Source organism: Megascapheus bottae, chromosome 6 (genome assembly GCF_031878675.1).
Source record: "Megascapheus bottae isolate mThoBot1 chromosome 6, mThoBot2.hap1, whole genome shotgun sequence".
Lineage (NCBI taxonomy): Eukaryota > Metazoa > Chordata > Mammalia > Rodentia > Geomyidae > Megascapheus > Megascapheus bottae.
In genome coordinates this window covers 72,939,549-72,966,769 of record NC_143514.1, presented here as the reverse complement: position 1 = coordinate 72,966,769, position 27,221 = coordinate 72,939,549, and the positions used below count along the sequence as shown (strand labels likewise).

General features: G+C 49.5%; 2 protein-coding genes across 2 annotated transcripts; one reads left to right on the top strand and one right to left on the bottom strand.

The window, feature by feature from the left end:
* Positions 1-455: 455 nt before the first annotated feature.
* On the bottom strand, positions 456-7,800 carry Pla2g2d (phospholipase A2 group IID). Its single transcript, XM_090333880.1, has 4 exons — positions 7,758-7,800; positions 3,966-4,110; positions 3,043-3,149; positions 456-1,907 (listed from the first exon to the last, which is right to left on the bottom strand). The coding sequence occupies exons 1-4, from the start codon at positions 7,795-7,797 to the stop codon at positions 1,762-1,764; spliced, it is 438 nt and encodes a 145-aa protein (XP_090190006.1). The 5' UTR covers positions 7,798-7,800; the 3' UTR covers positions 456-1,761.
* Positions 7,801-20,984: 13,184 nt separating this feature from the next.
* Positions 20,985-25,373, top strand: Pla2g2f (phospholipase A2 group IIF). Its single transcript, XM_090333879.1, has 5 exons — positions 20,985-21,100; positions 21,704-21,756; positions 22,689-22,833; positions 23,696-23,805; positions 24,926-25,373. Exons 1-5 carry the CDS (start codon positions 20,985-20,987, stop codon positions 25,135-25,137), a joined length of 636 nt encoding a protein of 211 aa, XP_090190005.1. The 3' UTR covers positions 25,138-25,373.
* The last annotated feature ends 1,848 nt before the right edge of the window (positions 25,374-27,221 follow it).

The following is a 27,221-nucleotide window of genomic DNA, read 5'->3' as shown; positions in this document are numbered from 1 at the left end:
ACCCTGAGAGACAGTGTCTTTTGCTAACTGCTATTCTGTTTCAGACAAGATTCCAGACAAGCCAGCCTCATTACAGACATCTGGGATCTCCTACCTCTGGTACTGAGAGGAAAAACTGGTTCAACACACAATGGGAACTGCCATTCACCTTGAGTAGACCTCCCACTCCTCACCTAACACCTTTCCTTTCCTCCCCTCGTAAAAGACTTCCCATCATCCTTTGTTCTGTTGAGAAGTGGATCTGTGAACGATTGCTCCTGGCTTTTCCTTGGCTCTTTGGACAAAGACTTTTCTTAATTGCATAATCTATGGGTTTTTTTTGTTTGTTTTTTTGTTTTTAAATTGGGCCTGTGCTTCTGTGAGGGATAAACAAAACCCAGTTTGGGTCAGAAGCTGGTCACATAATCAGTCTAAAGTGTTTTCTAGAAGCAGAGGCTGAGATGAAACGTCTTGCATAATTCGTTTATTGAGGAGGGAGGATGTCTGGACAAACCAGGAAGGGAACCAGGAAAACAGGCCAAGCCAGGGATGTGCTAGAGCCCAGAGGTAGTTCCGGAGTGTCTGAGCATCCTACCACCCTGATCCCAGGAGGAACTGGGGCATTGCACCACCCAGAAGTCCAGCACACAAGCCAGGGGCTGGGTACAATGTAGCGCCATGGGTCACAGGTGTCCTCCTGAGGGTGGGCGTGGCTGTGGGAGTGGAGGAGGGACAAGGCAGCCCTGAGGGGATCTGAGCAATTCATAAGAGAAGGGTGCAGATTGGAACATTGCTGGGGGAGGGAGCCCTGAGTCAGGAGGGGATCTGGGTGGGCCTCCAACAACTATACAAATCCTTATCTACCTCCTTATCTATGCACTGTGGACTCATCTTATCCACAGCACTAATTGAGCATCTAGCATGTGGGAAACAGAAGAAACAGAGATGAATCAGATCTGGTCTCCAGCCTTTAGCTGGAGTTTCATCTTGGTTGAGGGAGATGGGAAAAGTTCCATTTGCCATTTATCACAAGAAAGCAGTGAATTGCAGCCCTGGAAACTACTAGGGAACCTGCAGGGAGGAGGCCTTGAGGAAGGAGAAGATGGGGGAGAGAGCGGGGAGGGGGAGCCAGGACAGACTGTCTTCTAGCAAGTTACCCTTCTGTGCTGAGGAACTGGAAGGGGCCATCCAGGAGAAGAGGTCTAGGGCCAGTTCTGCAGGAGGCTCCTTGAACAAGCCAGACCCTGACACCTCCCCAGTTTCCTTTGATCCTTCATTCAGTAGCGTTTATAGAACTTCAGTTGGGCTGCTAATACCTGCAAGGGGCTTTGTGCTAGAGCAGCCAGTGGGGAGAATCTTTGGGAATTTAAGACACATGTACAGTGGACTGAGACCAATTAGGCCACAGCTTGGTGAGTACACTGGTGGCGGCGAGGCAGGGCTGGGAGGCCAACAGGACTACAGTAGCTAAAACCAGCCCTACACTAGAGAACCTGCCGTATATCCCCACACCCTGGCTGCTTTGGCTCAAACACCATCCCAGCAAAATCCCTGGCCTTGTCTTTCACAAAGGACTTAGATGGCCCCCACCCCAGGAGACAGACAAAAGATCAGGAAAGCAAGCACCAGGCATCACCAAGCCAAAACGAAGGGTTGAGAGCAAGTCTTAAAAGCCAGGCTGGTTCAGGTGGTTAGATATTGCTTGCCTCAGGTCAGCAATCCTGCAGGACTCCCTGAGGTTACAGATGCATGGGCTTGCGGGCCACACAGGGCAGGCTTCTGTTAGCATATAGGTTTCTCACCCTGGCAGCGGGACCGCCAGTAATAACGAAGTTTCTTGTCGTAGGTGTCCAGGTTAAGCTTGAGGCATGAAGCCACCTCTTTGTCACAGGCACATAGCTGTTGCTCACACCAGCTCCCCTTGTCAGCTGTGGATGAAGGTGGGAGAAGACTCAGTGTCGGTCACTTCCCCAAGTGGAAGCCTCTGAAGGCCGCATGGTCCACTCACTGCTTTAGAGTTTTGCATCCAGACACTTTGACCCCTGATGCCTGGCTTGACTTCCCATCATGGCTTTGATTTATACATTGACTTACTAAATTACCTAGCAGGCCCTTCCAGGCTGGACAGGGGGGAAAAGCAGGGGTTTAAAGAGCTACACAGTGGTTGCTGGGAAGGTGCCAAGGATACAAACTGTTAAAACTGTCAGGAGCTGAGATCTCAGCTGTGATCTACAAGGATTTCTTCCAAACAGAGCTGAGGAGGGGATGGGAGTGTTCCAAGCAGGTGGAACAGAATGTGCAAAGCCTCCAGGCAGGCAGGAGGGGGCCGCCTGTTTCTTTGGGGATGGAGACAGGAATGTCCCATGGAAGGAGGGGCTGTTACATACTCTGTATACAAGGGGCACTCCATAGATAAGGGGTGCTCAATATATGCCAGATTATTACTAAGTCCCCACTGACAGTATCTTTTATGCCCAATCCTTTTGGATTTCCCAGCCTTGGGATCCTGAACCAAACTGGGACTGGACTTCAGGGGCTGGATGCTCAGGGTGCCAGCACAGGCCTTATCATTTGAAGCAGAGTGACCTGGTAACACATTTCCCTACTTGAATCTGGGTTTCCTTGTCCAACAAGGGAGGCTCAAGACTTCTCTGCCTCCTCACTGAGCTGTCAAGAGGATCCATTATGGTGAATGGAAAACCCATAATATCCTGGGACAGCCTGCGTGATTCACTGCTCCTACTCTCTGAGGCAGGCATCCTGCCAGGCTCCATCTGCTGCTGTCTACGCAGCTCTTGGATTAACTCTGGGGTAGGTTATAGAGGGGGAGGTTTGGAGAGCTTAAGGGGAATTGGCCAGGGTGGGGAATCTCCCTTGCCCATTCCCATGCCCCACACTCATTTCTGTCCCTCCCCCACAACCCACATCCTCAGCCACTGGCCCTGGACACGGGAGAAGAGCGAGGGCCAACAGTTCACCTATCATCTTTCTGCTTATGAAGGCCATGAGGGCCAGAACTCCCTTCCCGGGGCTCCAGTTCCAGCCTGGAGCCCGAGCACTCACAGCACTGCACTTCCCCCTGGGAAAAGGTGAACTTGTAACAGTCCGTCAGGCTCCTGCATTTGTGGGTCTTCAGGTGGGCGTAGCAGCAGTCATGTTTCAGGCAGCACCTGTGGGGAGAGGCCATGGAGTGGGGGCAGGCAGGGTGTGCGTCTGCGCAGGTCTCACAAGTCCAGCTGGATCTCAGTCTATCTCACCCACATGCCTGCTGGGAAGGGTGGGGAGCTGCAGGACCCTGGGTTTCCTGGGGTTTATAATGTGGGTATGAATTGAGTCCTTCCCTAGCTACCCACTCGGTGCATTCTCTCTCTCTCTCCCTCCTTCTTCCTCCCCTCCCTCCCCCCACTGGTCCTGGTGCTGCCTATGAGCTTTTCTGCTCAAGGCCAGCCCTCTACCACTTTGAGCCTCAGCTCGACTTCCGGTTTGCTGGTGTTTCTTGGAGATAGTGGTCTTGGGAACTTTGAGCTGGCTTCAAACCATGATCCTCAGATCCCAGAATCCTGAGTAGCTAGGATGACAGACCTGAGCACTGGTGCCTGGCCCATGCAGTCTCTCCAAATCCCTGTGCCATCCCATGGCAGAAGTGGTCGTGTTCTCTCCCTTTTGCAGATGACAAACAGACTCAGGTCAAGCGACCGGGCCAAGGTTATAATTCTCCTGGGCCCCAGGGATGTGTGAGTCTAATAGAATGTGGTTCAAAGAGGGGAGGGGGCTGTGGGTGAGGAGGAGGGAGGGAAGGAGAATAAGACCTTCACAGACACTGGGGAACCTTCTAGAAGGCCAGCTATAGTAGGCTTGGGAATGTCTAGGTACTCAGTAGAATTCCTACCACATAGTCCATGCTCAGGGAAAAGAAGTCACTAAATGGATCAGTGGGGGGGAAGGGAAGGGGAGGAGCATCCTTGACAGGGTGGGGGTAGGGTTACCAGTCTGTGGCGTCTTTGGGCTGGCCTTTGCCACCGAATCCACAGTGACAGGCATATGGCCAGTAGTAGAAGATAGGTGTCTTCCCAGTCACTTGTTTGACCATCTTGTTTAGGTTAAAGAGCCCACTCTGGGTTGGAGTCATGCCTGCCAAGCATGCCAGCAAGAAAGAGAGAGAGGAGAAGAATGTTATGGGGTGGGGTGGTCAGGGGGCCAAGGGCGGCACCTCTCTTGTTCTGGACTAGTGTATCCACTGCAAATGAAGATCCTTATCAAATCACAGCTATGCCTGCTGCTTACAAATGGAGTTCTGACCGGGGAAGTAGCTCCGTGGAATGGCGTGGCCCTGGGTTCACCCCCACAAACTAACTAAATACAGAAAATACAACAGTGTGACAGTTGTTGCTTGCTTTTGTATACTAATTTGCCGATTTGCTGTAAGATAAATGCTATTGTTTAAGTAAAACCTTTTCATCTGGCATAATTTCAGATATATAGAAAAAAAGGCAAAAATAGTTCTCCAAGGGCCCCCATAGCCCCTTCAGCTAGTTTCGTCATAATTATGGTCAATTGTTAAAATCACCATTGATACAATGGCAAATGTATGTGTGTGTGTGTGTGTGTGTGTGTGTGTGTGTGTGTGTGTAGTACTGGGGATTGAACTCAGGACCTGCGTGCTTTTACCTTTTTCTTTCAAGGTTAGTGTTCTACCACTTGAGCCACAGCTCCACTTCTGGCTCTTTGCTGGTTAATTGGAGCTAAGGGTCTCACAGGCTTTCCTGCCTGGGCTGGCTTTGAACCTCAATCCTCAGATCTCAGCTAGGATTATAGATGTGAGTCCATGGCACCTGGCTAATTTAAGAGATTCCATTTTAAAAATCCTTGTTTTACCAATGAGCAAAGATACTCAAGGTCATAGAGGACAGGGAAGACACGCAAGACGGAATCCACTGCAACTGAGTTTTATGTTCTTACTGGGACCTTGATTTTTCAGTCACTGTAAGAGACAGAATCCTGACTCATCCTTCTCCCTGCTCCTCCCTCTCTCTAGAGAAATCAGAGCATTGTGAACTTGTGTGCCTCTCCTGGGAGGCAGTGTGATTTAGAAATCAATGATTTTCATTTCAATCGTAATAACTGCTGGCCAGAATTGATCATAAGGGGAATCTGTTTTATTGGGAGAGAGAAATGCATTGTGTTGAGTTAGGAGAAATTAAAAAAAAAAAGCTATTAAGTCAATGAATCAAGGGTGGAGGGTGGGGGAACTGGAGGGAGAAAAGAAGAAGGCAGAAATGGTAATATGTGCTGCCCCCCCATGCCAAGAGATGCTTCTAGAACATATAGGGATCGCCCTCCAGAGTCTCCAGAGAAGGGGCTGGGCAGGTCCCTTTGGTGACTTGACTATGTCCCATTTTTCAGGTAAACAATGCCACAGGAAACTCCTTAGGAACAAAGTCAACCGAAAGCCAGAGGTGAGCCCCACAATGAAGAAGACTGGGGTGAGAAGAGGGGTTAAAAAACTTCACATCGTGCCCAAAGGTGGGCAAAGGTTACAAGCAGGTGGCCCGAGACAGCAACTAGAAAAGACTGGCCTGTGGTGTCCCCTGGGTCCCCTCATGTGTGGGAGCCATGTTGCCATCCCTGCTGGTCACCAGTGGCTCTAGCTGTGTTAAACAGAAATGTTACTAAGCTTTAATTATGCAGGCTTCTGGAATCATTTAAGATTCCCAGCTGGAATTCTGGGATTCTCGACTTCTATGATAAGGAAATGCAAGGCAACTAGCTAGAAAATAACTTCAAATCTTCCTTGTGGACCTGAATTCAGAATCTCACCGTTCTGGGTGGATCTCTGCCCTCTTTGGTCTCAACATCTACCTCTTTCGAAAGATTCACTAAACCCTCACCTGCCTGGCACAACTCACCCCTTTGCCAGACAAGGAATGCCTTTAATTTGATTCCAGTTGCTTTGGGGGTGTTTTCCCTTTTCATCACTATAGTGAGGCGAGCCCAGTCTGAAAAGTTGGGCTTGGGGAGCTAGCTTAGCTTGTCAGCAATTCCTGTCTCCATGCTTTCTCCCAGCCACGTTGCTTCTGAGCAGGAAGTGGGGACAGCAAGAGACACACGGCTCCGTCTTTGCACATAGGTTGTTAAAACTGTTGGTTTCTCTAACTCACACTTGCTCAACCATCACTATCTATTTTTCTCATTAGGGAGTATCTAACAGCCTTATGGAGGGGATGTTATTATGCTATTTAGCAGACAAGGATACGAGGAGGTTGGGTGGTTTGGCCAAGGTGCTACTGCCAGGAAAGCAGAAATCAGATTCCATGGAATCATATTGTTTTTCTACACTGAGAGATCCATCTCTTTCTATACACGGATGGCAAGTTTCCTAATGGTTTTCACTGTAACCTCGGAGAAGTGTTCCTTTCAAGAATCCGGGAGCCCCAAGACAGCATAAAATCACTTTGTGAAAATGCAAGAGTAAGCTGGAGTGTGGTAGCACACTCCTGTCATCCCAGCACTCAGGAGGCAAAGTCTGAGGCCGGTCTAGGCTGCAGAGACAGCTTGAGCTATGTTATGAGGCTCTGTCCCAAAAACAAAAAAAGCAAACACAAAAATCCCCCGAACCCCAAATAAGACATTTCTATTATACATATTGACAATTCCCTCCTTCCTTCCTTCCTTCCTTGCTTCCTTCCTTCCTTCCTTCCTTCCTTCCTTCCTTCCTTCCTTCCTTCCTCCCTCCCTCCCTCCCTCCCTCCCTCCCTCCCTCCCTCCCTCCCTTTCTTCTTTAATTCAGTCAATGTGCCAGGCTGTTCTGAACTCAGGACCTCCTGCACCAGCAGCGGCTCCATTTGTACACCTAATCTATTAAAGACGAAACGGGAACTGGCCACTGGTCACCCGATCCCCAACCCATTTCCCACACCAGCGGCCAACAGAACCCTCTTCCCAGACTCAATAAAGAACGTACAAGAACAGGCTTTAAAAATAGAGCCCAGTCGGGGTGCGGTGGCTCACGCCTGTCATCCTAGCTCCTCAGGAGGCTGAGATCTGAGGATCGGGGTTCAAAGCCAGCCCAGGTAGTACAGTCTGTGAGGCTCTTATCTCCAATTAACTACTAGAAAACTGCAAGTGGGGCTGTGGCTCAAGGAGTAGGGCGGTAGCCTTGAGATGAAGAGCTCAGGGACAACACTTGGGCCCAGGGGTAGGGCAGTAGACGAGCTGAAGAGCTCAGGGACAGTGCCCAGCCCAGAGTCCAAACCCCATGACCAAAAAAAAAAAATTAGAGCCAGGCTAAATGCTAGTGATTCATGCTTATATAGCCTAGCTACTCAGGAGGCTGAGATCTGAGGATCACGGCTCAAAGTCAGCTCAGGCAGAAGTCTAGGAGACACTTCTCTTCAATTAACCACCCAAAAAGCTGGAAGTGGAGCTGTGGCTCAAGTGGTAGAATGTGTGAAAAAGGTGAGAGTGCCCAGGTCCTGGATTTAAGCCCTTGTGTAGGCACTACAATAAATCAAATAGAAATAGAAAAATCAAATTAAAAATAGAGTCCTTTCGGTAGCTGCACACAGGCAAAAGATTGTTATTATTCCAGCAAGGGGGAATCCCCATTTCTGTAGCCCCACGGGGTCCACTACTCCAAAACTGACTAAAGCCACCATGAGAGAGTTACCTTGGGCACTGGGGTCCTGACTGAGGAGCAGAGCAACCTTAGCCCAGTGGAGGGACGATTGAGTCTACCCACACACCGCCCTCCTTCCCAGCACACGGCCAGGCCCACTCACCAGTCATCACCAGCAGCCCACAGAGCAGGGCGAGTTGCATGGTTCTACACTGGGCAGTGGAGGCACCCGTGGGAAGTCCAGTCCATGCCACTTATACTAAGGGCACCCCCTTCCCCCCAAACCCCCCACACACTGCCTTTCTCTGCTCCAGTTTTGGTGAAGTCATCTCTGTTTCCTCTTTTCAGGGACTTGGAAATTATACTTTTGACTTTTTAATAGACTTTTTTCATGAAAGAACCACAAATACAGTGTAGAAGATTTGGGAAACATTAAAAAAAAAACCCAGGAAATTAAGAATCACCTAGATGTTAAACATGTTAATATTTTGGTCCTATTTCTCTCTACTGTCTATCTACCATTCATCTATCCATTGATCAATCCATCCTTCTAACTACCTACTTGTCTATTTATCTAGTTTGCTAGCTATCATCTCTGTCTACCATCTATTTGTCTGTCAAACATCTGTTTACCTCCTGCCTCTCCATACTTTTCCCTAACGAAACAAGTGAAATGTTCTATGAGTACTTAGTCAGTGAACACATTTCCACGTGTTTACAGTGACATCTTGTAAGGCCACCTTGCGTTCAGTGTTTCACGAATTCCTTCCTGGTGGGCACAGATTGTTTCACACATTGTATTATGCAAACGAACCAGAGGACGATCGCCTCTCAATCTACGACTCGCACAGCTGTCTACCATAAGCAACAGAAAGGCAACAGGTGGATGTATGCAGACAACTTGGCCTTCATGAAGTCCGAGTGCTGTGGGCCCAAGCCCCTGGGGGGAGGGGAGAGCTGCTGCTGTCAGTGGGTATCTCCCAGACTCAGCCCTCAGGGTTGAACTGGTGATCTTGACTGCCCGGGGTAAGAGCCTGACCTCCCATGTCTGCATAGCTCACGGTGGAGTGAGATGTTGGCTTCTCCCTCTTCTATGTCCTCCCATTTAAGACAGGGTGTCGGGATTGAGGTGAGGACTGGAGGTGACAGCGGTGCTACACACTTGAACAAGTCCTCCGTAGGTACACGGGTCAAGAGCCAACAATAAGAGAAGTGGCCTTTTAGAGGTGTGGCTGATCACGGCTCTGTCTCCCTAGGTGATCTCGTCCTCTCACATGTACCCATAATGCTGTAGGCAAACCAAGATGGTCACATACAATCAATGACCCAACCACCATAGCTCTTCCTAATCTTTTATTTACAGCTGCCAAAAATGGAGCTACACTACTTCTTTTATAAAGTACCCAGGCCCCAGTATTTCATTTAGTAACAGAAAGTGGGCTGATACAATCTATGAATGGACTATGATCCACTGTTAGAGGTCAACACATGTTACCTGAGATTTCTCCCCATGATCTTAAACTGAGGAAGTTTAAGAGCAAATTTTTCCATCCACATCTGCTAATCTATTGCATGTTTCATTTCTGCATTTTGTTCTTGTGATAAATTTGATCTAGGTCCCCCCTCTCCTACCATATATTCTGTTCCTCAGTGTACTCAGCCTTCCTTGATCTTAAATGTATAGCTACTAATCCTATCATCTGGGTTGACTCATTTCTGGGTCTTTTTCTATTGCTTGATTTTTTTTTTAAGCAAACAGAACAAATCTATTTGAAATTCACCAAAGTAGGGAGACTCTCCTTTCACACAGGGTCTCCAGAGAAGAGCCCAGTGGAGTCCTCTCAGGGGGTAGTCTCATAGTATGGGGTTCCTGTCACAGCTCCTCTCCTGGGCTCTGTGCTGATCGGTTGATGTTTTTCCTAAGCGACACTCTGACTCCATTGATTGAGTGGACCCCCGGGGGCATTATGGGAAGAAAAGGTGTTTGAACAGGAGCCTGTGGCATTATGGGAACAAGAAGTGCCGTGCCATGATAGGCCAAGTATTAGCAGCCATGTTTTATGTCCATCACTTTTTAATCCCTATCTACCTATGCATTCCTCTTTCTTTCCCTCACCTACCCCGGCCCCCAGCTCTGGGATGGAAATCCTATTGTCAAGGGTCAGGTGTAGTGCCGCACTAGACTACTTCCTGATGAGAGAAGGGGTGGGGCATGGAAGGCTGAGGTCCTCTGGGAAGGACATTTTAAGTGGCCAGGATATGGCTTGTCTAGTAGACCACTCCAGAAACTGAGGCTTCTTTTCATGGCTACTTGCCTGTAGCTTGATGAACTCCAATCCAGAAGACATTTAACAAGGAGGTTGAGAATACAGGGGCCAAATATACAGCTGATGAATTCTGTAGAATATGCTTCCAGAAGCACAACTGCCAAATCAGATGGTAGGAAAGTTTTCCATTTTCTAAAATTTGGTGTGGATTTAGACCTGCGCTTGCCCCTACCCCAGCTGCAGGATCCGAGTGACTGTGAGGCTGAATGTCTCATGAGACTTGTCAGCTGGTCTATGCTTTTGCTTCCTTGGTCACCACTACAAAAGCTCTTGCAGGAACGGCTGGGCCAAATATGAGCACAATCCCCAGGCAGTGGGTGGAAGGAGGCAGGAGGAATGCAGATACCAGAGAGCAAATTCTATGCATAATGGTTACCACTGTCTGGGCCTCCCAGGTGCCAGGCTTTGGGTGGTTCTGTCATTCAACTTTCTCAGCCACACCAGGAAGGAGAGACTGTTATTCTCATTTTAAAGAGGAAAGGAGGAAACAGGGCTCAAGAAGGTTGGAAACTTGAGCAGGGCCACACAGTTAGAATGAGTACACAGGTTTGCCAGGGCCCTAAGTGGAGCAGTGGGGGTTCTTCACACATGTACAATTTAGTGTGCGGGTGCTGTGGTGGTCTCAGGTCAAAGGTGAGTGACTCTGCTGGACCTCATAGTACCTAATTGTGTTGCCAGACCCACCCAGCATAGACTAAGGGGGGAATGAAAAGAGTTGGCCACGCCCTGACACCTACTGTCCCAATCTATTGCAGAAAAAAGGGCTCCCTTCTCTTAAGAGATCCCCCCATGTTTGAAAGTGTGTTCTCCTAGCCAGCGAAGGCCCGAGTCTTCCCCTCCATCCCATATTCTCTGCAAAGCCGCATTCTAAAGGGCAGCCACCCCGTCCCTGATGAAATCCCTGCAGAGGGAATCGAAGTGCTGTGGACAGGGACGTTTGTAAGGCCAGGGAGCTGGAGTTTCTCAGAGTGGGGCCCAAGGGAACAGCAGAATCAAAGAAAGCAGGTCCAACAACCAGAGCTAAGTCCATGTCTGCTTGTGCAAAATGGACAGACAAGTGTTAGGGTCGTCACTCACAGATACAACAGGTTAACGAGCCACAGCACACCATGGCCTGGGTGAGCCTCACAAACATGAGGCTGAATGCAACTCACAAACACAAGGACATGTGTGTGACAGAGAGAAGAGTCAGGACTGTGGTGTTCCCGAACAATCCAGCTACTCTGTGCTTCCCCGAGTCAGGACAGTGTGACACACAGAGATGCTTGGTAACTGCAAGGGGTCAACCAGAAGTTATCAGGTGTAGTGCTTATGTCTCTGTTGGAGACGTGAATATGAATGTAGAAACTGATCTAACTGTTCTCTGGCTTGTTTCCTGTTTATGCTCTCATGATTTGAACAGTTATGATCATGGTGATTGAGTTTCAACTTCATCAACAAGGCTCAGAGGACCTGCTAGATAATCAGGTACCTTAGATTATGACCAACAGAGATTAAGTAGCAGAAAAAAAGCCAGGGCCTAGATATCAGATGCACTGGGTTCAAGTTCTTATCTGAACGTGACAGTTACCTTGATGACTATTTTTTGGGTCTCTCAAATCCTCTAATTTTCCATCTGAAAAAACCATGGGGCCCATGGGTTTCTGCAGACTTGTTGTCATGGTAATAGACAGGAATTGGCTCATAGTAGGTGGTTAGGAAATGCATGATGGCTGCTGACCCTCTCTCCAGGAGGAAAAAGCTTCAGGATCTGAGCAATCAGAAGAATCAAGAAGCACTTTCAAGATGACTTGAACTCCTCATGGTCAACAGCTAAAGAATCGTTTTTGCTAGAAAGTTCTTGCTTGTTTTCAGACCCAGTTCAGCATTTCTTTTATTTAGTCATTATAAGTAATGTGGGAGGGGGAGGCTAAAGTATGCAGCAAGATATGTGTAGCTTATATGCAAATGTCACGATATTGTATATAAATAATCTGGATGGGTTTTAGTACTTTAGGGTCTGTGGGGATTCCCCAGGGACACCCAGAGACTGTATTGAACACATAGGATGTAACGGTGGCGTGAGTTCGCATCTGGGCGATACTACAATCCATCGCCCCCAAGGTACCTCTTGCTCTTCATTTGGATCTCAGGCAAGCACTGATTTGCTTTCTGTCACTCTAGATCCATTCCCATTTTCTAGACTGGCATGGACAAGGCCTTAGGCCCTATTTACATGTTTTATCTCGTTGTACTCAGACACATCTTTGATGCTGCCTGATTGTCTATGGCTGGGGAATATTCTATTGTATGGATAAGTACATTAAAAAAAACCATTTACCAGCAAATGTATATTTAGTAGTTTCTGATTTTAGTGTTTTACAAGCTCTTCTTCCTCCCCTTCTTCTTCTTCTTCACTTAGATTTTACATCCAGCCCTGTGACCCATTTAAAAACAAACCATTTAGTTCTTTACTTAGATAAATGACATAGAGCATGAAATCTATAATCAGAAAACTTTCCGTGTGTGGTTCGGGTAGCTGCGTTCCCACTGTTGAGCAACTGTCTCCGCCATCCACCCACAGAAGGACTTTTCAGCTTGCAAGACTGAAACTCTGTTCCCATTAAGACCAACTTCCCATTTCCTCCCCAGCCCCAGGAACCACGAGAGAGAAAGAGAGAGAGGGGGGGGAGAGAGAGAGAGAGAGAGAGAGAGAGAGAGAGAGAGAGAGAGAGAGAGAGAGAGAGAGAGAGAGAGACATGTAGTTTGTCCCCTGGTGACTGACATTGAACTCATTTCATTATAAACTCAGTCTCTTTAAGGTTCATCCACCTTCTAAGGTGTATCATAATTTCCTTCCTTAAAGACTAGGGGTGTGGCTCAGGGGGTAGAGAACCTGTCCAACAAGCACAAGGTCCTGAGTTCAATACCTGATATTGCCAAGAAAAAAATGTCCTTCTTTCTGGGTGCCAGTGGCTCATACCCATAGTCCTAGTGTACTAGAGACTCAGGAGGCGGGGATCTGAAGATTCCAGTTTAAAGGCAATTCAGACAGGAAAACCTAATTAACCAGTAAAAGCCTGGTAGTTGAGGTGTGGCTCAAGTGGTAGAGCACCAATCTTGAGGAGAAAAGCCAAGCAAGAGTACAAAGGGCCTGAGTTCAAGTCCCAGTACACACACACACACACACACACACACACACACACACACACACACACACACACACACACCCCTCCTTCATTCAGGTTGAACATTATGATCTGTTTTCAAAGATTAACAGTGTGAAGTTCACATGTATATGAATACAATACACACGTTTATTTCAAATATGTAATTCAATCTTTCTTTCCAAGGCGAAGACTAGAAATTGGTATCTAATACTCTACCATCACGGCCATAACTCCAACTCCACAATCCAATATTTAATAAGTAACGTAGTCATCACTGATTTGAGACACCCCCAAAAGAAACCCTGCCTGTGAGCGCTATTCTCCAGTCCCCCCTCCACCACGCCTGCCCTCCCCACCACACCTACCCTCCCCTCAGCCCTGGTGATCACCAATTTACTTCCTAGCTCTACCTATCTTCATAGTCTACATTTCCTAACACCTCAGTTATGTTACATCAACATCGTCATTGTGTCCTTTCGGTGGCAGGATCAGACCCACTGCCAGGACAGCCCAGGTTTGCTCCAGGCCAGGTTTGCTCCACAAACCAATGGGTTCGTGTCTTTCCCTGAGCTGGTTCTAATGAACAAAGCTTGTTAGGGGCAGTGTGTGGACGTGTGTTTTCACTTCTGGTGCTTGCACACCTAAGCTCAAACACTGCTTCTTGGAAACTGTTTAACAAGTTGAGGACCTGCCAGACTGTGTTTGCGGGAGGTATGATTTCACACGCTTGCTATCCGTTTTCCATGACCACCAACACTTGTTATCGCTGTCCTCTGTTTTACTATCCCAGTCACCCCAGTGGATGTGTTGTGGTGGCCCCGCATGGTTTGGAGTTGTATTTCCCTAATGACTAATGACGTGAAGCATTCTTCCGTGTGCCTGTTAGTCATGACTTTATTGTCTCTGAAGAAATGGCTAATTCAAATTATTTGTCACTAAAAATAAGATTGTTGTCTTTTTACTAATTTTATTTTGTCAGTTGTGGTGCTTGAACTCTGGGCCAGGGCACTGTCCCTGAGCTCTTCAGCTCAAGGCTAGATCTCTACCACTTGAGCCACAGTGCCACTTCCAATTTTCTGATGGTTAATTAGACGTAAGTGTCTCATGGACTTTTGTGCCTGGGCTGGCTTTGAACAGTGACCCTCAGATTTCAGCTCCTGAGTAGCTAGGATTACACTGGTGCCTAGCTTTTTTACGTGTGTGTGTGTGTGTGTGTGTGTGTGTGTGTGTGTGTGTGTGAGGGAGAGAGAGAGAGAGAGAGAGAGAGAGAGAGAGAGAGAGAGAGAGAGAGAGAGAGAGAGAGAGAGGGAGAGAGAGAGAGAGAGAGAGTCATGGGGTTTGAATTCAGGACCTCAAGATAGATCTTGGCATTTTTACTCCTAGGTAGTGTTCTACCACTTGAGCCACACCACCAATCCAGCTTTATTTTTTGCTGCTTAATTGGAAATAGATGCTCCAGAACTTTTCTGGCTAGGCTAGCTTCAAACTGTCATACTCAAGTCTCAGCCTCCCGAGTAGCTAGGATTACAGGCATGAGCCACTGGCACCTGGCTATACTTTTAATTTCCACTTCATTTTAGGAGTAGCCTGTCAGACTCAATAAGAGAAGTTGTTGGGATTTTGATTGGTAGTTTATTGACTCCATACAGGCCAATGGGAGAACTGACATCTCAGTAACACTGACTTTCTGATTCATGACCATGGTCTAGCCCTCAATTCAGTCTGCTTTTCCTTCATTTCTCTGCTCACGGTTATAGTTTTCAGTGTAAAAAATTCTACATTTTAAAAGCACTTTCACACCTAAATAGTTCATGTTTTTAGATTTTATAGTAAATCTGCTTTAAAAGTTCACCCTCAATTATTCAGTGCTGGAATGTAGAAGCATATTTTTTTTTTTGTATTTTCATCCCATATCTTTCAACCTTGCTAAATTCAGTTTTTATTCCAGTGTCCTTTCTGTAGCTTCTACAAGACCTTTGTTTTGTGTTGCTGAGCACTGAATGTATTGCTTGAGTCTGGAGATCAGTTTATGCAACCAGGGCAGGGGCTGTGAGTGACTCAAGACTCCCGGTTGAAGGGAACGCTCATTCAGTCTCGTATCAGGTCAACCCGCAGCTTTGTCTCTGTTAAAACCACACAGAGCTTACTTAGCATCCTTACAGTTTCTCTTCCCTCAAGATGCTTCCAAATAGCAGACGCTTGCTTAGATGAACGGGGGAGTTCCTCAGAGTCACCAGCCATTTGGAGTTAGGGATTCCTGAGGTTTTCTCAGCACCACTGCGCAAGCGGTGTCAGTCTCTCAGGGCTGCACTGGTTGGTGAGTGAGGCAGGCCTTTCTTGGCCAGTTTGTCCTTCTGTTCCTTTGTGCTATCAAGTGTCGGCTTTAGTCAGGTGAGGACACTGCTACAGTCAGGAAGAACATGTATGTGATCTGTGATCCAGTAGCAAAATTTTTGACAAGGACCGTTGTGTTTGAACGAGGCATCTTTTTCCTCTGGGATTTTCTTCTCTTCTGTTCTTTCTTCTCTCTTGTCTTCTTTCTCTCCTCTCCTCTCCTCTCTTTGCTCTTTTCCTCTCTCACCTCTCTCTTCCTACTCTCTCTTCTCTCTCCTTTTTCTTCTCTCTTCCCTTCATTCACTTCTCTTCTCTTTTCTCTTTTCTTTCTTCCCTGCTCTCCTTTTCTCTTTTCTTCACTCTTCCCTTCTTCATTCTCTCTCCTCCCTTCCCCTCTCCCTCCCTCCTCCTCTCTTCTTCCCATCTCTTCTTTTTCCTCATTACACAAGGCCCACCAGTGCAATGCTGAGAACAATTCCTAATTTGGGGAAGGAAGCATTCCTTCTCCCCATCAAACACAACATCAGCTGCAAATTTGGTAGATCCTCCTTTGAGTTGAATATGTTTCGTTCTATTTTGTGTTTGTTGACATCTTGTTATTGTTAGTATTTGTTTTGTCTTCTGAAATAGGCGATCCAGGTTAGTTTGTGTTGATTGTGAAGCCTAGGGTTACCTTGAACTCAGGATCCTCCTACCTCAGTCTCCTCAGCAGGGATCCTGAACTTGCCTTGGCTTGCAGAAGAAAAAAATTACATAGAACACACATACGCTAATATTATATATTATGACACACATATATGGAGGTATATATGTATGCAGGTGTATATGTACATACACATTGCAAACTTTGGGTTGAACTTGATGGTAGCATGCACCTGTTACCCCTACTGTGGGGAGACAATAGCTGAATGCAGTGGCACATGTCTGTCTGCCTGTTTGTCTGTCTGTCATCCCTAGCAATTCTGGAAAAAAAAAAAAACCCAAAACACCATAGGAGAATTATAGTCTAGGCTGGCCCAGGCACAAAAGTAAGACCTTACTTTGAAAATCACCAATGCACAAAGTGGCAGGAGGTGAGGATCAAAGGGTAAAACACCTAAGTTTGAGGCTCTGGGTTCAATCCCCAATATCACTGGAAGAAAAATCACTTTTCATTCCTGAAGTAAACCTGACTTAGTCATCATTTATCTTTCTGTTGTGATTTAATCAGATTCTATTTGTCAGGCATTTCTGTGTCTGTGTCCATGAAGCATCTAGATTCACGGAGTCTCCTTGACTTCTAATGCTCTTTATTTAGCCTTGATGTGAGAATAATGGTGACTTAGTGGACGGGGCTGGGAAGCATCTGCTCCCCTTAAATCCTCTGGCGGATTCATGACTAAATAAGACATTCGGAGCTAAATGATGTCCTCTCAAGATTCATGTGCTGCAGCCTAGTACCCAGGACGTCAGCAAACCACTATGTTTAGAGATAGCGAGTATTTAAAGAAGCGATTAACTTCTGTTGAGAGTCCGCCCAATCCAATGGATTTCCTATCAAAAGAGAAGCAAGCTTTGTGCATGACTGACATCCTTAGAGGAACACAAAGCTGTGCACACACAGAGAAGAGAGCATAGAGGGGATGGGGAGAAAGGTGCCCACCTGCAAGCCAAACTCACTCTGGGGGTGAAACCAACTCCTTCACCTGGGACTTGCAGCCTCCCAAACTATGAGAAAAGAGACACACGAAGCCCTCGATCTGTGATCTTTTGCTAAGGCAGCCTTGGCAAACCAACAGAAATGCTACTTCATCTTCCTGGAGCCAAAATGAGAGCCAGCATGTCGTGAAGTTCCCCAGTGAGGCCTCTATCCAGAGGGCATTCCCAGGAAACAGCTGTCAAGTTCCAGGTCTTTACTGGTTACAGGGATACTTCCAGTTAAATGCGCTTATAGTATCTTCAAGGAAATTTGCCATTTTATCTGAGCTGTTGAACGTATTGTTACATTTATATTAACACAACAATTACAGACAAAATAAAAACTATAAATTTCACCCCCCTTTCTTTCTTTCTCTTTCTTTCTTTCTTTCTCTCTCTCTCTCTTTCTCTCTCTCTCTCTCTTTCTCTTTCTTTCTTTCTTTCTTTCTTTCTTTCTTTCTTTCTTTCTTTCTTTCTTTCTTTCTTTCTTTCTTTCTTTCTTTCTTTCTTGTTGGGCATGGGGCTTGAACTCAGGGCCTGAAACTGTCCCTGGGCTTTTACACTCAAGGCTAGAGCTCTACCTTTTGAACCACAGCGCCACCTCTGGTTGTCAACTATTGATAAGAATATCACAGACTTTCACCCCTGTAATCCTAGCTACTCAGGAGGCTAAGATCTGAGGATCTCTGTTCAAATCCTGCCTGGGCACTACAAAGCCATGAGACTCTTATCTCCAATTAATCACTAGAAAATAGGAAGTGGGGCTGTGGCTCAAGGGTAGGGTGGTAGCCTTGGGCTGAAGAGTTCAGGGACAACGCCCAGGCCCCATGACCCACAAAAAAAAAAAAAAAAAGAATACCACAGACTTTCCTGCCCAGGCTGGCTTTGAGCCACGATTCTCACATCTCAGCCTCTGGAGTAGCAAGGATTATAGATGTGACCCACTGGAGCCCAGCTAAGTTTTGGCTTTCTACTGCTGTTGATGAAGATTTTCTTTCCTGTCAAAGATGACCATTTCTTAGCTATTCCTTACACAAATAGTTGCTCTTAGTGATGGAAAATTAAAAGCACTGACTTTCCCTGGTAGTCATATCTTAGAACTGTTCTTGCTGCCAGGCCCACTGAATCATCTTCCCTTCCTTTCCCCCTGAGAAAAGGCACCTGGAGGTGTTAGACGAGTGCTTGAGGTCTAGACTCAGGCGCCAGTGCCCCTGTCAGACAAAGATGCCGCTGAGATCTTGAAACCCTCCACTCCTGAAGACTGCTCTGCCACCACCTCCATTTCCCCCTGCTTTCACCTGCCCTGCCCAGCTTCATTTTCTCGGCCTAATATTTAAAGGTACCCTAGTTGTAAGTTGGGGGTGCTGAAGGAGGCTTGGTTGCCTTTCCTAGGTTTTCAGCCAGAATAAAACTTGTTGGTTTATTGAACTTACTTTTCTGCTTGTTTTCTTTCCTTACATTCTGGTGCCAAAACCTGGGAAAGAGCCTTGGGGCAGGGGGTTCCCCCTTTCCCCGCCCTTTTCTCTCTCTTTCAAAACCACCAGGTGCCCTTTTTTTTTTTTTTTTTTTTTTTGAAACATCAACTGATCTTCAACAACATGATTTGGAATGGATACCTAACAATTTGCTTAATGAGTTCCCTTCTTGAAGCTGCTTTCTCTTCGTTGAGGCTCCCGAAATCACCCTAGTTCCTGTCCTTTAGCATCTGTCTCTGATAACTCAGGTTTTGTATTTTGGTTTATAAACCCAAAAGTAGAATTTCTGGGTTGACCAGTTTCTTATTGACATGATTATTGAGCACTAGGTGTGGGGCGGGCGGGGAGCGCAGAGCCCATCCTTCCCCTGGAGGGTGAGGACTCTCTGAAGGCCAGCCCACTGCACCTTCTCCAGTGGGATTGACAGACGCGAACGTGGCAGTGGGGCCCAACACAGGCTCTCAGGAGGCCTTGCCTTGGTCCCCTCTGTATGACTCTCAGGGACTCCAAGGCCCTGTAAGGTGGATTATGGGTCTTCAGCACGGGGCCTGTCCTTATGTCTTGTTCCTTCTTTCGAGCATGGAGATCTCATTAAGAGATGAAGGTAAGCACAAAATCAAAAATGCAAATCCAACCTTGGGCAGACAAGTGACAAACCCAATCTTGTCACTCAGTGTGAGGAGGCCATGAAGCCCATATCCCATGGGGAACCCCCAGGCTCATGGAGGAAATAAGGGCCTCACTCTATAGGATCCCTAGTCCAGATGAGTTGTTCGGATCCCCAGGCCAAACGCACAGAGATGTCTGTAAAGAAATACATACATAGTGCAAATTACCCTTTTTTGTATGGAAGGGCCTGTGAATGGATTTGGCCTGGTCTTTCTAGAACAACTTCCTGGGAAGGAGAAGGGCCAGGCTCTCTGGAGAGGATGTTGGGCAGACAGGGGGTTGAATGACATGCGAGATAGGCCAATTAGATTGGGACAACCGGAAGAGGAAGTTGGCAAGGTTGGTATTAGGAATGGAAGCCCCAAGTCCCCTTGGTGTATCTTCTCAGCAAGTGCAGGGACACTGAAAGAGAAGTATCCTATCCAGATTAGAGGTCCATATTTGGAGTATTACTTCCAGGAGTGTTTTCTTCTCCCTGCTCCCACCTCCTAATTCATCTCAGGACAATGGTCAGACTCTTGAAACAAGATCTTTACACCTAAGTGGAGACAGGTGCCACGCAGCACAGAACCCCTGTGCTCGGCTAGGCCAAGCCTTACCTGGTGAGGTCTTGGTGCTAAGGACCAGGCAGAGAAGGAGGAGTGCTAGCCAAGTTCGCTGCCAGGAAGCAGAGGCTGCTGGGATTGGAGTCTGGCTAGCTCAACCACTCCATCTAAGGAGAAGCCGCCCTATGCTCCCCCCACCACCCCAATGCCAACTCACAAATCTTTGGTGCTGACTCTCGGGCCCACCAACCCTTCCATCAGAGGCCATGGTACCTGCCTGGGTATTGGGTACATTTGTCAGTGTCCAAAGGCACTCTTTAGTTGTGACACCAGAAGGGTAAGGAAAGAAGCCAGCTCCTGGAGGCCAGGGGAATCTGTACAAATGTCCTTCTCTTGATCAGACCCCACTCGTCTCCTCTGAACTCTCTTCAAGAACACCTTGATGCATGAGCGCACACGTGTGTGAGTGTGCATTGTTTGATTTTAGTAAGAATCCTGCTATGTTGGTTCAGCTACAATCTCGATCCTCTCTAATGGGGTCACCCCTTGTATCTGTGGGTTCCCCAGCCTCTCCCACACCCCAGGGGATGTCTGCTCACCAGGCTTTTTCAGAGAATCCTGTCCAGTCAGTTGATCCAGAAATCCCTTTACTGCCAGTGGATTCTCTTGGTCATTTCTCAGCCACCAGCCCTCCTTCCCACCACCCTGCACCTTAGCTGGAAACTCCCACTTTTCTTTGTTGGATTTGGGGTCAAACCCCATCTCTCTTCCTCAGCTTAAGACCTAGAGGTAACAGCCCTGAGCTTGTATGATACCTCCCCATGAAGTTCAAAGGCTTTAACAAGCGTCATTGAACAGATAGCTTGTGTTCTTCAGCATCTTCCAGAAGGGGATGGAGAGACCTTCCAGTGAAGTCCAGGTACACACAGGTGCACTTCCTGGTCAGGTAACTCCACCCAGGGGGCCAGGTGAGCCTCTGTGAGGGGTGGGGACTTTGCCAGCCAGCTGTGGGCAGGGCTATGGCAGTGGGAGGGAAGAGGTGGAGCCTCCTTTTTCTAGGGCATCTGTCTGCCACCTCCTGCTCAGGGGCATCGCCCCAGCACTACTTTGCCAGTGTGTGTGGCAGCGTGAAGCTGGGGCCTGCTCCCCAGAACCTTCTGAGCATATCCAGGACCTTCCGAGCCCTATGTCGTTGGCTTCCCAGAACCCAGGACATGACAGATGGGGCACAGGCCAACCCCAAAGGGTTCAGGAAGAAGGTGCTGGTTAGATACCTCTCTGGATGGAGGAGGCCAAACCTCCAGGCCTCCCCTTCTTGGAGAACCCCCAGGTAGGTACCTGTGGCTCCAGGAATGGAACCTTCTAGATGGGGCAGGGAGGGGGAAAGAGTCTAGCTCTAGAGCTCATTTCTCCTGCGAGAGGAGCTCTGTTTCTGAGTGCTGGGTTGAGACCTGACATTGCATTTTCAGTACTAGAATAGAAGGGGAAACCTTGAGGCCAGAGGTGTCAAAAGCTGAGAGATCTCATTGTGGTCATTCAACATTTTAGTAGCAGAGCTAGAACAAGAATCCAGGGACACCTACCTTTTTCTTGGCTATGGGTTCAAGACCAAGTTGCCATGTTGGGTCATCTGACTCCTCCTCTCAGTACGCCCCCTGAAATGTGGGCCAGAGTGGTTGGCTCTGGACTGAGAGAATAGCTTCCTGTGTTGGAAGCTGGTGCATGCAAGGAAAATTGGTTCCAGTGTTTCCCAGCTCTGCGGTCCCATGGGGTGTGCTTTTGGAGACATAGGGGTGGGGGAGAGGGGAAGCCAGGGAGACAGCAACTGAGGCATGGAGGGATACTGGCGGTGCCAGTGTTGAGGCCAGGGAGGAACAGCAGGCTGCAGGAAAATGGAGGGGTGGACTCAGGTTCTGGTTTTCCTCTCCCTCAGGTCCAGCCTAGGTGTGAAGAAATTCTTTACCCTCGCCATCCTGGCCAGCAGTGGTGAGCACTGGCTCTGCAGAGATGCCCCTCTTATCCTTGCTTCAACCTTTCCTCTGTAAACTGGGTGCTTCCATTATGGTTCCACTGGCCAGGGACTCCTTCCTGTCTTTGGGCCTCCACTTCCTGTCAGGCTTCTTTCTCTCCTCTGGCTGTTTACACCCCTGGGCTCTTGTAAACATGCCCTGCCATAGGCCTTGGGCATTTATGAGCTGTGAGGGCTCAGGGCTGAGCAAGCGTCGTAAAACAGTGCTGTTTGCTGACATTTGTGGACCTAAGCGTGTGTATTCATGAGTTAATGGGTTTGTGTGCAGCCAGACACATATCTGTACCTTCATGGAGGTGTGTCCAGGCATATGGGGGCGTCTGTGTATGTAACACATGGCTGTGAAATGTGTCTCCAGGCTGACACTGGACTATGTGAGCCTGTCTTGGTGGATGCCGTGTGTCTCCAGAGGCGCGCATGTGTGTGTGCACGCACCTCCCGCGCAGGACCTGCTGTATTTCCTGCTCCTCTGATAGTTGGGGGGGGGGCTAGGGTCTGAGGTGGCCCATGCAGGGCAGCATCTGTACAGATGTGTGAGTGCAGATTTCCATTTTGGGGGGTTCCCCTGTCAAGTCATCTCCTGGGCCAGATGCTCTGTGCAAATCTGCAGTGACATTCAAACCTCTTGTCATTATCGTGGGTCCTCAGATTGGTTCATGTCTGTGTGATGTCCAGGTCTGAGCGATTCCAGCTGGGACAGAGTAAGATAGTGACACCGGGGACCTTCAAGAGTGGCCTGGGGGGGGGGAGCAGGAAGTGGGGGAGGGGCAGGATCTGAAATCTTTGGCTTCCCAGAATGTTTCCCTGTCTGTGCAGGATGCTGGTGGAGCCCTGGAGAGGGAAGGGTGGGCAGTGGGCGGGGCAGCTAACCCTCCCGCTTCTCTTACAGTTGTATCCACAGCCCACAGCAGCCTGTTCAACCTGAAATCCATGGTGGAGGCTGTCACGGGCCGAAGCGCCATCCTGGCCTTTGTGGGTTATGGTTGCTACTGCGGGCTGGGGGGACGCGGCCAGCCCATGGATGAGGTGGACTGGTAGGTGCTGGATGCCAGGGCCCCTATCAGGGCCAAGAAAGGGCTGCTGAAGGTCAGACTGACCTCTCCTTCCAGGAGGAGGAAGGGGCCCCTCTTTGCAAAAGACTGGGCTTGTTTGATGTCCTAGGCGTCAAGAGCCATGTCTTTGATTGTTATGACCTCCTGCCATCTGTCCCCAAGGTCTGGGCTCAGAAATGTCTCAATTCCGAGAGGCGCCTCTGGCATGTCCCCCCAAATTGAACATGTGGGGGCAATGGTTACACAGCCAATGCTTCCTAACACAAGGCCAGTGACAGCTGCTCCCATCAGGCTCTGGGTTCTGGGTGAGGAACTGGGAGCACCCCAAAGCCTCAGCTTTCGAGCTCCTTTCCCCAGCAGTCTGCAGCATCAAGTCCAGTATGGACAGGAGCTTATATAAATGCACAATGACTGTTGACTTCACCCTTTCAGGGGTGTGGGGCCACCACCCCGCATTTGCCCTGTTCCCCATCCTCCAATGCCCACTGACCCACCCAAGTTTGTCCCTCCGGACCCCTGGCATCGCCAGGTGCACAGCCTGTGTGTAGAGTTGGCAGCTCCTCCACACTGACGTGGAGCCAGGCCCGCCTGCCTTCCTCACTGCAGGACGGCCTGTAGCTAAGGCTCCAATGGGAAATTGCGGCCAGGACAGAGACCGGATCAAGGACACAAAGGCAGGGCAGCAGACTCAGCTCTGCCTAGCTATGTGACCTCAGGCGAGGAACTGTCCCTCTTTGGGCCTGTTTGAAGGTCTGGCCCAAGAAGGGCTGGAATAGATGATCCTGGGTCACTGCTGGGAGGGAGGCACACCAGCGGCTGCCCCCACCTCTGCTGCTGCCCCCAGGTGCTGCCATGCTCATGACTGCTGCTACCAGAAGCTCTTCGACCTCGGCTGCCGCCCCTATGTTGACCACTATGACCACAGGGTTGAGAATGACACGGTGATTGTGTGCAGTGAGTCATTCCTCCACATCCATGCTAGGAACGGGGGATGGGGGCTGTTGTGTGGGTGGGGGGGTGGATGGTCAGCTTTATCAACCAGTGCCTGGACTCCGGGCAGGCTCACCAAACAGACACAGGATTCAGATTTCAGGCAAACAATGAAAAATGATATATTGCATGGGATACACTGATGCCAAACATCAAATGTTCATCTAAGATGAGTAATAGCATAAAATGAAAAGGCTGGATACAGTGGCTCATGCCTATAATCCCAGCTACTCAGGAAGCAGAGATAGGAAAGAATGGCCTCTTGAGCCCTCCACTCCACCCCGCAGCCCCACCTCGAGCATTGTAGTTGGAAGCCAGCTCCAGGGAAAGAGGAGAGCTTCCCAAAGAAATAACTAAATAAACAATGGCTGGGGGCAGGGGCCCATCAAGCACAGAGCCCTGAGTTCAAGCTCCCCTAAAAACAAATTGGAATAAGCACTAGTTTAGTGTACGTATTAATGAGCATGGATGTAAATCAGCATAAGAGCTGCTTCTCCTAACTTGGTATTTACCAATTCTCCTTTCTGGGGTAGGGACTGGTCCCCATCTTTGCCACAGATGGGAAAGAGATATGGGAGAGTAGGAGGTGACCAGTGGGGATGGAGTAAATCCATCTTCCTTTGGAGGAGGCCTCAGTTTCCCCAATTGCACCATGTCATATTGCATTTCCATAGCTCCCTCAAGGTTTTTTTCTTTCTTTTTTGTTGATCATGGGACTTGAACTCTGGGCCTGGGCACTGGCCCTGAGTTCTTCAGCTCAAGGCTAACGCTCTATTATTTCGAGCCACAGTACCACTTCTGGTTTCCTGGTGGCTAATTGGAGATATGAGTCTCATATCTCAGTGCCTGGGTTGGCTTTGAACCAAGATCCTCAGATCTCGGCTTCCCGAATGGCTAGCATTACAGGCGTGAGCCACTGGTGCCCAGCGAGCTCTCTCAGTTTGAAACTTGAGGCTCCCACTTGGCACATTGGCTGGCAGAGTGGGGTGGGGCCGAGTGTGGCAGTGTTGTTGTTACAGGCCTGGGTCCATTCCACATCCCCAGGTCCTGATGTAAGGATCTACCCATCACCCACCCCCAACAGGTGAACTCAACAAGACAGAGTGTGACAAGGAGACGTGTGAGTGTGACAAGAGCGTGGCCCTGTGCCTCAAGAGCCAGACGTACCGGGACCAGTACCGCAGCTACCTCAACATCTACTGCCATGGCCCCACCCCCAACTGCAGCATCTACCAACCACCCCCCGAGGACGTCACCTGTGGACAGGGCTCCCCAGCTCCCCCAGCCCCAGCCTAGCACCTCTGAGGTCTGAGAGAGAAGATGGTGGAGGGTCTGGCTGGGGGACCTCAACTGGTGGGATGCATGGGGTAGGGCCAGACAAGAGCCCAGGGCTGCCCTGCTGCCCCTCCCCAGAGCCCAGCACTGGGCATGGCCCTGTTCCGCACTGATTCTGGCCTTGGGAGGAGGTAGCGTGTCAGGGTCTCTCCTGAGTGCAGAAGGTGAGGCAGGAGAGGGAAGAGTGGGGGCTCAGCTTGACTACGAAAGCCCTTACTACCTAGCCCCTCGGGGCCACCAGCACAGACCTGGGGCTGTCCTAGGACCCGGCTTCCAGTCAGGCCATGAAGTTGAGCTTGTGGGACGGCTCCGGCCAGCCCTGCAAGATGGCCAGGAGACTTGTGGCTCCACTCATGGATCAGTGGCTTCACCCCACCCTCAGCAAGGTGGCACAGAATCCGCTGTGGCTCTTCTTGCTCATGGTAACCCACTGTCCTGGCCAGACTCCCCCCACACACCCTGGGAGTCACAGGCCGTGTGGGGGACACAGGAGGCCGTGCTGAGGCCAGGTAGAGGAGGCCGAGCACCCCAGAACTACATCCATGAAGAGGGTCAAGGCAGAAGGGTCAGGCAGGGAGCCTGGAAGAGGGTTCTGGGAGTAGACGGACTAGTAGAAAGGGGAAGGAAGAAGGCAGAGTAAAGCGAGACAGGTGAGAGCCAGAAGCCATCTAGGAGGGAATGGCCTCTGGGCAGGAAAAGGGAGGCAGGAGAGAGGCAACGGGGTGTGGGGCTCTATGGATGGGAGGCACTGTGAGCAGGGGTGAGGGGATGGGGACCCTGCAGGCTAGGATCTGCTTGCACCAGACTGGCTGTTTCTGCAGGGCCCTTCCTGGCCTCCCCTCCCCTCCCCTCCCTCAGGTCAGCAGCCCCCAGGGACCAGCCCCAAGGATCCACTGCGCCATGCCCAGTCTGGACCGCAGTCAGGAAGCTCAGCCTGCCCCGGCAGTAATCCCTGGCCACTGTCACGGAGGAAGCCATGCAGGGAATACGTGAAGGCAGAGGGAGATGTGTAGAAAGAAGAAGGCAGGAGGAGCCAGAAACCTCGACGAGAAGCAGCATTTAGAGAAGCAGCTCTGGGATGGAGGGAGAGTCTGCCACGGGGGTCTTGAGGGGCCATCCAGGCTCCCGCACTGCTGGAGTGCTGGCCAGCCTGCCCAGCCCCTGGGATCTTGTTTCCCCTTTCAGAAGCCCAGCAAGCAAGGCAAGCTTAAGGTCTCCTTTGTCCCTTGATGGACCCTGCCAAACCAAGGGCCGAGCTGGGCCCCCATACCTCTTGCAGGGTGTTGACCTCTGTGCCACAGGAACGGCTCCCAGCTCCTTCTGGATTCTGGGCCTGTGGGATTTTGCTGCCCTGAGTCCCCGACCCGCTGCCTCATCTCAGGCTCTCTTGGAGGCCGACACTCTGGAGAGCCCCACAGCCCCGTACCCCTCCTCCAGTCAATAAAGGTCTTCTGACTTGGCTCCTCATGGCTGGGTCTTTCTTGGCTAGAGTTGGAACTCACTCTTGGGTTTCCAGCCCAAGGAAGGCAGGGTCCCTGACACCCTGTAGCTGGCCTGGTTGGCCTCCTGCCCCTGCCTGGGGTGAAATAGTCATGGGGCAGGAGAGGCCAAGGCCTGGAGCTTGGAAAATGATGCCCTAACAGTGGGACAATGACAGGGACAATCTCCACAATGCTCCCCTCACCCTTGTCTGCTCAGTCAGTAGAGCCCCAAGCTACACAGCCCACAGCTGCACCCTGAATCCTCCCCTTCCCTTCTTCCCTAGCACGGCTTTGGGACCCTGTCAGGACCAAACTCCTTTCTAGAACTTTGGTGCCACCTAGCGGACATTTTGTGTCACCTCTGGTGCTACTTTGCATACCTCTGGACCACACAGTGGGGTCACATAGGGAGAGTCTGCCCCCTGCTGGAAGTGTCCAGGAGAGTGGCATTACCTTGCCAGCTGGTCACTGTCACCTCTTGTGGAGATCAGTCCTTAAAGTTTCCAGCAGAGAATGGGAAATCCCCTGCTCAACCTGCCCCGCCCCCTCCCAGTCCAAACTCTC

Bases quoted from the DNA above. Each gene is read 5' to 3' on its own strand.
- Pla2g2d (XM_090333880.1), bottom strand. From the start codon at position 7,797: ATGCAACTCGCCCTGCTCTGTGGGCTGCTGGTGATGACTG. The intron at 4,111-7,757 runs GTGAGTGGGCCT...CATGCTTGGCAG, and splicing joins TGGGCTGCTGGTGATGACTG to GCATGACTCCAACCCAGAGT. The intron at 1,908-3,042 runs GTGAGTGCTCGG...CTTCATCCACAG, and splicing joins CCAGGGGGAAGTGCAGTGCT to CTGACAAGGGGAGCTGGTGT.
- Pla2g2f (XM_090333879.1), top strand. From the start codon at position 20,985: ATGACAGATGGGGCACAGGCCAACCCCAAAGGGTTCAGGAAGAAGGTG. The intron at 22,834-23,695 runs GTAGGTGCTGGA...TGCTGCCCCCAG, and splicing joins CCCATGGATGAGGTGGACTG to GTGCTGCCATGCTCATGACT. The intron at 23,806-24,925 runs GTGAGTCATTCC...CACCCCCAACAG, and splicing joins TGACACGGTGATTGTGTGCA to GTGAACTCAACAAGACAGAG.